Genomic DNA, 11,538 nt, shown 5'->3' on the forward strand with positions numbered 1-11,538 from the left:
CATTCTGCATTGGTTTCTTTTCATAGAACTTGTTTTCATCTAACAATATATGCATAGCTTTCAGCACTTGTGAAATATCTGTCCTTCTGCTCTGCAAGGTATGCTTTATGATGGTGTAGAACATGGTTACTGTTGTAGCCTCATATCCTAGAACAGGGGCAAAGAGCAAGCTGTGAAGTATATATGAATAAATGCTTGGATGAGTTTCCAAAGATGATGCACAATTCATTCAGAAATGTCCAGATAACTTTCCAAGTATCTTTGTTTAAATCAGACAAAAGTGGATTTCCAGTGAAGCAATTAACTTAATATTCAACCTTTATTCCATCTTAAAAAAAATAAGAGGGTACCTTTAGAGTGAACATGGGAAGCAAACATCCTTATTTATCAATGAGAATGAAGAAAATGATCTTATGGTGTTAATTTCTTATTCTCTTGTATTTAGTTTTTATAGAAAGAAAGTATAGGGAAAATACTAAATATAGCAATAACTTAAAAAGACATAAAATATGTGAATATATAAGCATATAAATATATATTAATTTATATAATCATACAAAATGAGAGCAAAAATGAGAGGAAAACAGCACATGTCTTTAAGTTACAGAAGGAAAGAGAAACAGATTAAACAGTGCAAAAGGAGTCAATGTAATCCACAAATGTAATCTAAAATGAGGCATTTCATAGGAAGAGCAGACAGTTGTCCCAGATGATTGGATCAATGAGTACAAGATAATATGAATGGAGCAGATGCAGAATCTGGATCAAACTCACATTTTCTGTCACTTTGAGCTTACAAGAAAGAAGAAAATGTCCTCCCCAAACCACACTCTAGGCACGGCATTCACTCTCATGGGACTGACAGATGACCCAGTGCTGGAGAAGGTCCTGTTTGGGGTGTTTCTGGTGGTCTATCTACTCACACTGGCAGGAAACCTGTGCATGATTGTGCTGATCAGCACCAGTCCCCACCTGCACTCTCCCATGTACTTCTTCCTTGGCCACCTCTCCTTTGTAGACATCTGCTATTCCTCCAACATCACTCCCAACATGCTACATGATTTCCTCTCAGAGGACAAGACCATTTCCTATGCTGGGTGCTTCACTCAGTGTCTCCTCTTCATTGCGCTGGTGATCACTGAGATTTACCTCCTTGCTTCCATGGCCCTGGACCGCTATGTGGCCATCTGCAGCCCTCTGCATTACAGCTCCAGGATGTCCAGGAACGTCTGCATCTCCCTGGTCACCTTCCCTTATGTGTCTGGCTTCCTTCATGGGTTGTCTCAGGCACTGCTGACTTTCCACCTGTCCTTCTGTGGCTCCCTGGAGATCAACCACTTCTACTGTGCAGATCCTCCCCTGCTCCTGCTGGCCTGCTCTGACACCCACATCAAGAAGATGGCCATGTTTGTGGTGGCTGGCTTCACTCTCTTAAGCTCGCTCTCAGTCATTCTCCTGTCCTACCTCTTCATTTTTGCAGCCATCCTGAGGATCCGTTCTGCTGAAGGCAGGCACAAAGCCTTCTCCACTTGTGGCTCCCACCTGATGACAGTCACCATATTTTATGGGACACTTTTCTGCATGTACTTAAGGCCCCCCTCAGAGAAGTCTATAGAGCAGTCCAAAGTCATTGCCGTTTTTTATACTTTCTTGAGCCCAATACTGAACCCTCTGATCTATAGTCTCAGGAATAAGGATGTCATCCGTGCCATGAGAAGTATGATGAAGGGAAATCTCTTTCAGAAAATTGCACTTTAGGCTTTTATAAATGACTAAGTGCCTGTGATGACAATGTGAGTCCTATAGGGACAAACACTACCACTGGATGGAGATGACTAGTCTACCATTATGAACTCTTAGTGGCCACTTTTGTTAATTTCCTCAAAAAAATTAACACTTTTGCTGGACCTGGTGGCCCTCGCCTGTAATCCCAGCATTGAGAAGCTGGAGCAAGAAGATCGTGAGTTCAAAGCCAGCCTCAGCAACTTAGTGAGGCCCCAACCAACTCAGCGATATCCTGTCTCTAAATTAAATATAAAAAATAGTAAGGGATGTGACTCAGTGGTTGAGTGCCTCTGGGATCAATCCCCAGTACCAAAAAGAAAAACATAAATCAATGAATAAATATCAGTTTCATGATTATTTTTAAACATAAACCCTGTAATGTTGAAATTGCAAAATATTTCCTTTAGCAGAGAAACTGTGAAATGTTCTTTGGTTAGTAGTAAATGATTATACATAATAAATTTATAATTTTGTTTCCATGGAGTTATATTTTATACTATCTGACCTTAGTGGGAACAATAGAAATCATCTTCTCTGACAAATGTAGCACAGAGTGCTAAACCAAGGCTTTAAAATGTGGTGTTTGTCTTCACATCTGGTACAGAACCATGGCTCTCATGTCTGTTTAACCACTGAAAGATCCTTGCAGAAAAATTAAATATATGCTTCTTCTACTGGTTTAAAATTTCTGTACCATTTTCCCACACCTAAATCACCTAAAGCTTTTTGTCTATTTTCAATAATCCCGACTATACGCCTCAATTTTGAAACTAAAGTGTCCACTCCAGCTTTTGAGTTACCAAGTGTTTGGATTCAATTAATCATCAATAGAGTCAAGGGTATTTTTCATTGCTGTAGCTCTGACCTTAACCTAAGTTATTAGAAGGCAATTGTATCTCTCCATGGCCATGTTTATACCTAGCCATACCCTGAAAAAGGATAGAGTGGCATAGGTGTTTATATGTCTCTCTGGAGAAATCTCATGTTCACTTTGTTTTATAAAACTGTGAATCATTATTTGCTAGGTAAACTCTGTAATTACTTATCAAAACTTCTCATGAAAAATCAATAGTAGAGGATGTTAACACATTCATCATTTGTCTTTTTTTATTGATTTAAAAAATAAATGACAGCAGAATTCATTACAATTTTTTACACATATAGAGCACAATTTTTCATACCCTTGGTTGTATATAAAGTATGTTCACACCAATTTTTGTCTTCATACATGTACTTTGGATAATGATGTCCATCACATTCCACCATCCTTGTTAACCCCCTGTGCCCTCCCTTCCCCTCCCACCCCTCTGCGCTATCTGGAGTTTGTCTGTTCCTCCTATGCTCCCCCTCCCTACCCCACTATGAGTCAGTCACCTTATATCATAGAAAACATTTGGCATTTGTTTTTTGGGGGGGATTGTTTAACTTCACTTAGCATTATCTTCTCCAAAGCCATCTATTTACCTGCAAATACCATGATTTTATTCTCTTTTATTGCTGAGGAATATTCCATTGTGTATATGTGCCACAATTTTTTTTTATCCATTCATCTATTGAAGGGCATCTAGGTTGGTTCCACAGTTTAGCTATTTTGAATTGTGCTGCTATAAACATTGATGTGGCTGTGTCCCTGTAGTATGATGTTTTTAAGTCCTTTGAGTATAGACGGAAGAGAGGGATAGTTGGGTCAAATAGTGGTTCAACTCCCAGTTTTCCAAGGAATCTCCATACTGCTTTCCATATTGGCTGCACCAATTTGCAGACCCATGAGCGATGTATGAGTGTACCTTTTTCCTCACATCCTCGCCAACACTTATTGTTGTTTGTCTTCATAATAGCTGCCATTCTGACTGGAGTGAGATGATATCTTACAGTAGTTTTGATTTGCATTTCTCTAATTGCTAGAGATGATGAATATTTTTTCATATATTTGTTGATTGATTTGTTGATTTCGTATATTTGATGATTATTTAATTCATGTGATAAACCCAGCCTAATTGCATCTTAAGATTGGGAGCCATCTCATCATAAAGTCATGAAAAATTAATTTCTGTTTTACTATAAATTACTGTGATTTCTAAATTTGTTTGGAATTCCTGCTCGTGCCTTGAACTCACCCATGCCTGGCTTTCCCTGACAAGATAACAACCCTCTCTGAAACCTCAGTGACACCTCATAAATTGTGATGTTGAGATCTAAATTTATTCCCCATATCGAAATGTTAAGCCATTTAGATCATTAACTTACTGTCTGCCCTTGTATAATGCTTGTCAAAATCCTGTTAACTGTAAGTTCTCAAGACACTCCCGTTTGCAACTTTTTGTGCTATAAAACTGTGTTCCTAGAGATACTGATCTATAGCCTGGGGTTTTGGGAGAGACAGTCCTGGCCAGCTCCTGTGTACACAAATATAAGTTTGCTTTAATTTGATTCAAAATTGGATTTGGTAGTCTTTTCTTTGCGTCGTGGTTTAACGCATGCTTTTTTAATCAACCATATTGATCTGTATTAAAACACATGATCTTCTTTATTAAGTTCACTTAGACATTTGTTATTTTAATATTTTGCACTTTAATTGTAATTTATACCTCTGTAAGCTTCCAGGAAGCTCCCAATAATTTATACTTATGAGTAGTAATGTTTGAAGGTAAACATTTTATTATATATTTTACCAATATTAGGAAATATCAGTTAAGATCACTTTATACTTTTTATTTTTTCTCATTTGGAATTCTTAGGAAAAATTTTTCAGTATGAACACAAGAATTGAAATATATATTAAAGAAATAAAGGATAATACTCCTTTCAGGATTACCTTTCATAATATTTCTAAAGTTTATTTAAATAAATTATATTATTATTTGGAAAAATATTATCAATTTTTGTTCTTTGTGTAACATTTCCTCCATCCAAAATTTAATAACACCACTTATATTTGGTTGTTGATTCTATGGTTATATTATATAGAAATTTCTTAAATTGTGTTAGAAATAATTTTGTGATATCCTGTAATATTGAATATAACACTGAGGCTTGCAATTTTTACCAGTTTCTTCCTACTATTTATAAATAAGCCATTGTTTCCTGCAGATTTGTGATATCATATTGTTTTACAGTAAGCAAACATATTTCTGTTTTATTTCTTCAATTTTTCTGGTTACAATGTACAAATTTTAATATGTCTTCATTTATGGTAAATAGTTATATCTTTATTATTATTTTTCAAATTTTTCTTAGAAAAATGCAAACTAGAAGCTTGTAGCAGTATAAAACACTTAACCCCAAAATTATACATATAATTCTTGTGTGTATAAACTTTATATAAAATACAAATGTGACTATACATGTAAAACACATGCATTATACATTTGTGAAAAATCTGGAAAATATTATATTACATTATTATTGCTATTGCAGACTCCCTTGTATCCAAGGAAAATGTTTGGAATATCGGTATTTGAGAGGATGGATGAGTGATGAAGAATTAGAAATCAGCTAACTTTTTTCTTTTCCTTTTTTTTCCCAGAAAGACAGGGAGGTAGTATTGACCTACAAATGAGGAGATAAGCATTTAACTTTGGGGCATTAATTTATGTATTTATTGACATTATGACACCAACATTTGCTTTTTTCATTCCAGAGTGCCAAAAGATTTTTTTATTTTTTAGAAGCATCTTTAAGTCCAGAATTTAATCCCTAACTAAACTGTCCCCTTACCAAAAAGTATATCCCTTAAGAAATTACATGACCATATGTACTCCTAAACTGACTCAGTTCAAACACAACAAAATGCTGCCTTGAATAGAACTTTAAATCTTATGGAATTTAAAATAATGATAAACAGTCTCTAAATTACACAGTTTCCATAAATGGTATCTGATGTGCACTATATTCACACAAAAAATGGATATGGATCTGTTATAGTTATGGAGGATGTAGTAAAACTTTGATATCTACTTGTCATTGGTGATTTTTCACATCACGATATACCAAAATAAATAAACGTAAGAATTAAATTGTCAAAATCTACCTGAATATAGTGAGGCCAGAATTAGACAGGCAGACAGGCAAGAGTCAGATCTAGAGAATGGAGGAATTGAAACGTCGATTCCTTCAGAGTCCTTCATCTACCCTAATCAAGAATCTCCCCATGTTCCAACCTGTTGCTAAGGTAACCTGTCCCAGGGATTGTCACCTCCTATAAGGAGTTGTTAATTACACCCTTTTCTCCACTCCTCCCCATCCTCTCCAGCCCACCTGTTTTTCACCTTTGGCCATCCCACTGAGCATTTCCTGGACCTAGTCACATACTCAGGGAGGAGAGAGATAAGGGAAGAGAGCAGCAGAACACATATAAAGCCTAAGGACATTAAAAAAAGGCTAAATACCCTGTCTTCTTGGGATACCAGGATACCAGCTATGGCCCCTCCTCCTTCCCTGGAGAAGTGTATATTGCCCCCTTTTATATAAACCCTGCTTTATATGCTTGCCTCCGTGTGCTTCTCTAATGTAATACTTCAACATGTGAGGGAGCAGAACTCATAAAATGCTGTCTGGATGTGAAAAGGAGTGGTTTACTGAAATGTGCTATAGCAATATTGTTAGATTATGCACTTACAAAAAATCTAATTTCCAAGGGTTTTAAGCAAGCATAATTTATTCCTTCAATACAAAGGCCAACTTTTCATGCATATTATAGATACTATTATGCTTAAATACTTTATAAAATTCAACAACTGACAAAAATCATGCAAATTTTTTCAGGTGTGGTGGGACGTAACTATATTCCTAGTGACTCAGAAGATTGAGGCAGGAGCATTGCAAGTTTCAGGCCAGTCTCTAAAATAGTAAGATTGTATCTCAAAATAGGGGGAAAAAAACCCCAAAACCAAAAAAACAGGGAAGGTAGCTCAGTGATACAGGACACCTGGGATCAATCCCCCTTACCATCAAAAATAACTGAAATTATAAACTAATAGTTATTAAAACTATTGAAGGGAAAATGATATAAATCATGTGTGAAAAGGAAAGTTCAATTCGAGAGTGGGTATCTTCCATTAAAAAGGCCATATGTTTGATTGAAGGAGAATGATGAAAGCAATTGAAAGTTCACAAAAAGATGTAAAATACTATACTCTTTGTTGAAATAATAAAACAAATATGACTTTAAATTTAAAATAAATATACTAATTCAACTAACCTGGTGAGAAAAATTATTTGAAATTAAAAATATGGGTTTGCTTTGAGAAGATAATCAGGTTTTATAAAAGGAAACTAAGCTACATGTATCATAAATGTAAATCATTTTCAGGATTTGCATTACTCAAGAAAAAAGTTGTAAAGCGCTTCACTTTTTTATATGAGTAGCTCAAAGAGTCTGAATAGACAACGGGATATTACTCAGAAGAATGAAATTATGGCATTTACAGTTAAATGGATAGAACTGGAGAATAGCCCACTATGAGAAATAAGCTGATCTCAAAAAAAACAAAGGCCAAAAATTTTCTCTAAAATGCTGATGCTAATTCACAATGGAGTGCAGGGCAAAGGAAGAATGGAATTACTTTAGAATAGATAGAGGGGAGTGAAGGGAGGAAAAGGAGTATAGGGGGAGGAAGGATAGTAGAATAAAACAATCATTATTACCTTAACTACATGTATGACTGCATGAACAATGTGATTGTACAACATGTAAAAATCAGAAAAATGAGAGATTACACTTCATTCATGTATAATATATCAAATTGAATAAGTATATTCTGTCATGTATAACTAATCAGAATAAATAAAATAAATTTTAAATATCATCAATAAAACCAGTAATATTTCCTAGGACCCACACAGGACCAATAGGTTAGAAACTAGTCATTAGTCCCTAGAGACAAGCAGACACAGATCAGTGGAGATTCTAGTGAAGTAAAGCATATTTAGTCAATAAGTAAAGGCATCAAGTATAATTTAAACAAAGCATCTGAAATCTTCCTAGGGGTGGAAAACAAGAAATGACTAAAACACAGAGGTTATTATCATAAAACTAGGCAATATCTATGTTCTCTAACCCTGTTTGTTGCAGTACAAGTGAGTTAACATTGTATTGTTAGTGTGAACTTCTGATCCTGAAGTAGCTCAGTGATACAGGACAATTGGGATCAATCCCCCTTACTATAAAATAAAATCGATAGATCTAGATTTGAAATACTGAATTAGCAGAATTTGCTAATTATCCATGATTTGCATTACTCAAGAAATGCAAATTTAGCCACATTTCTTCTCCTGTTGGAAACATCTTTTGGCAATCTTTATAATTTATTAAAACACTACATATTCACACATATCAGAAAATACAAGCATTTAATCACCTCAAGGAAAATTTTATTCAGACTGAAAATTTGTCACTCATATTTCCAAATATGGGAAGGTCTGTATTAAAGGTTCAGAATATTAGGCATAACAGTTGGCACTCCTATAAGACCTTTAATTACATACAAATACTTAAGCTTTGAGTGTTTAGTGTTGTAATAAAGAAATAAGAATAAAACAAAATTGAGATCAAAAAATGTTTTCCCCATCCATTTGAGAAAAAAACATATGAAATAAATGCTCAAGCTTCAAGTTTCAAGAGAGTAATAGAAATGTATATTTTGATGTTGACATGAAGATTTACATTTTTGACTGGCTTCTCCCAGCAATAATCATTATTTGGAAATTAAAGTAGGTATGCCTCTTCTGTCTTGGCAAGACTGAAGTTTGAGCCTTTGAGTCATTTGACTGGATAACATCTGATGGACATGGCAACATCTGTGCACTGGAAACGATGGACTAATGAAACTACCTGGAGCTTCCTTCTCCTCTACCAAATGCATTGCCCAACACTCTCCAGCTACTCTCTGGGCTATTTCCAAATTTCTTCTTAAATCACCAGCTTTGTGAATCATTAACTGTATGAGTTATCCAGTTTCTCACAAATGATTATGATTCTTAGCATGCTGATGTCATTAACTCAATAGGTCAGGTTAGTTCCAGTGGAAATCCATAAGCTCCACCTCAGCCCTTAGCCCTAACCAGAACTTCCACTGCTGCTGATGACAGCACTCTTCTGCTCAGCCCATCACCTCCTGCCCTGAAAGGTCCACCTGCCACACCTTCTTGTCCTTAGTCTCATTAGATGGCCTCAGTGTTTAGAGAGGAACACAGCAAAGTTCCCATCAGAAATATTTGGTCTTTACCACACGAAATATACAAGATTATCTACCATATTTTCCTTCTTCTAAATTACTGGGTATGCTGGCTTGTATTTTGACCTAAGCTAAAGATCTCCTGCATTCACATATTAAGCTGTGTATATTCATATTAGTTCAGGATGTGGACCTCAAAGGAAAATCCAGCTGCTCAAAACATCAATTATGTTTATGCCCTTGAGGCTCAAACATATTTTAATTATTATAGATTAAAACTCAAGAGAATTTACCAAAGAAGTACCTTATAAATCCTTTCATCGTGCTTATTCAAAATATGGCAAGTCAATATTGGCAGGTAGGTGACTTTCTCATTTTTTAACCAAAATACATTTTATGTTTTGTGTGCAGATTGGTATTGCACTGATGGAGAAAAATATTTTGATCAATTCCCATTTCCTTGTTTTTAATGACCTTTCTTTGACTCTGAAGAATCCATTGTTCTATGCAGTCTCTTCTGATATATTTGTGGGAGCCTAGTAAAAAATGGCCTGTTGGCACAATATGTGGGATATGATTTTTATGGTAATATTATATTTTCAGAAAAACTAGAGAGTGTATCAAGGCGGAAATTTAAGTCACATTGAAACATCTGTGCTTCATGTGTACCTACTTTAATGAATACATTAGTGACATCAATAATGGGAAACAAAAAATGTCTACTCTTTTCAGATAATTGCATTGGTTATATGTAGTTCAGGTGCCTCTTTCCCTGAAATTTCTGCTGGACATGTTAAAGAATCCCCCTGTGATCTATTCTCCTGTAGTTAACTTTCATCTGATAGTAGAGTTTATGCTTTGGTTTACATATTTACTCCCTTTTCCTTCCACTGAACAATGTGTGCTCAGTGAGGATGTGCAATGTAATCTCATATCCTGGGGTCATGGGGAGAAAAACAATGAAGTGTTAGTTGAACACAAATAAATGTGTGGATAAATATGAAAGAAGAAAGAAACAGTGATTATTCTGTATCATTTTTGTTATGTATTAAAAGAACCATTCCACAACTTCATTGCTTTGTGAACAAACATTATCCAGCAAATTATTGATCTGAAATGAAAATGGGTACTGATTGTTCATCCTTTATAGTGTATACAGAATAATAGGCCATTTTAGTTGTTGGACCCTGGAAATAAAACCTCCTTTATTTATTTATGCCTTGGAACATGGGAAATATTGTGCAGAAATTCATTTCTAATTTTCTTGCATTTAGATTATTTTCAGAAAACTTGAAAAAAATTAAGTGTAGAGACCACTAAATACAGGTATAAATGTTGGTAAGTATTTTTAAGTGTAAGTATTAATTTATATATATGTATGAGAAAAAACAACAACAGAAAAACATTGAATGTATGTCTATCTTTGCAATCTAGGGAGAAAGAAAGAAAACACAGACATGTAGAGTAAAATCATCCTGTAGAAATTCTGAAGAATTTGATGAGAGCAGAAAGTAGTCCCACAGATGATTGAATCAATCAGAGAGTGATGATGATGATATGAATGGAACAGATGCAGAATTTGAAATACACTCACTTTCTGTGTCACTTTGAGCTTCCAAGGGAGAGGAAAATGTCCTCACCAAACCACACTGTGGGGATGGCATTCATTCTCTTGGGACTGACAGATGACCCAGTGCTGGAGAAGGTCCTCTTTGGGGTGTTTCTGGTGGTCTACCTACTCACACTGGCAGGAAACCTGTGCATGACTGCGCTGATCAGCACCAGTCCCCACCTGCACACTCCCATGTACTTCTTCCTTGGCCACCTCTCCTTTGTAGACATCTGCTATTCCTCCAACATCACTCCCAACATGCTGTATGATTTCCTCTCAAAGGACAAGACCATTTCCTATGCTGGGTGCTTCACTCAGTGTCTCCTCTTCATTGCGCTTGTGATCACTGAGTTTTACCTCCTTGCTTCCATGGCCCTGGACCGCTATGTGGCCATCTGCAGCCTTCTGCATTACAGCTCCAGGATGTCCAGGAACATCTGCATCTCCCTGGTCACCTTCCCTTATGTGTCTGGCTCCCTTCATGGGCTGTCTCAGGCACTGCTGACTTTCCACCTGTCCTTCTGTGGCTCCCTGGAGATCAACCACTTCTACTGTGCAGATCCTCCCCTGCTCCTGCTGGCCTGCTCTGACACCCACATCAAGAAGATGGCCATGTTTGTGGTGGCTGGCTTCACTCTCTCCAGCTCGCTCTCAGTCATTCTCCTGTCCTACCTCTTCATTTTTGCAGCCATCCTGAGGATCCGTTCTACTGAAGGCAGGCGCAAAGCCTTCTCCACTTGTGGCTCCCACCTGACTACAGTCACCATATTTTATGGGACACTTTTCTGCATGTACTTAAGGTCCCCCTCAGAGAAGTCTGTAGAAGAGTCCAAAGTCATTGCAGTTTTCTATGCTTTCTTGAGCCCCATGCTGAACCCGCTGATCTACAGCCTCAGGAACAAGGATGTCATCTGTGCCATGCAAGGTGTGATCAAGGGAAATTTCTTTCAGAAAATATCACTTTAG

The 11,538-nt window shown here is 36.4% G+C and overlaps 1 protein-coding gene across 1 annotated transcript; it reads left to right on the top strand.

The window, feature by feature from the left end:
• The first annotated feature begins 810 nt into the window (after positions 1–810).
• On the top strand, positions 811–11,538 carry LOC124092817 (olfactory receptor 5M10-like). The gene is made up of 2 exons (XM_046444628.1): positions 811–1,406; positions 10,587–11,538. The coding sequence occupies exons 1-2, from the start codon at positions 811–813 to the stop codon at positions 11,536–11,538; spliced, it is 1,548 nt and encodes a 515-aa protein (XP_046300584.1).

Source organism: Marmota monax, unplaced genomic scaffold, assembly GCF_021218885.2.
Source record: "Marmota monax isolate L192 unplaced genomic scaffold, Marmota_monax_Labrador192_F-V1.1 WCK01_AAM20220418_F8-fsc00038, whole genome shotgun sequence".
In the NCBI taxonomy this organism is placed as follows: Eukaryota; Metazoa; Chordata; class Mammalia; order Rodentia; family Sciuridae; genus Marmota; species Marmota monax.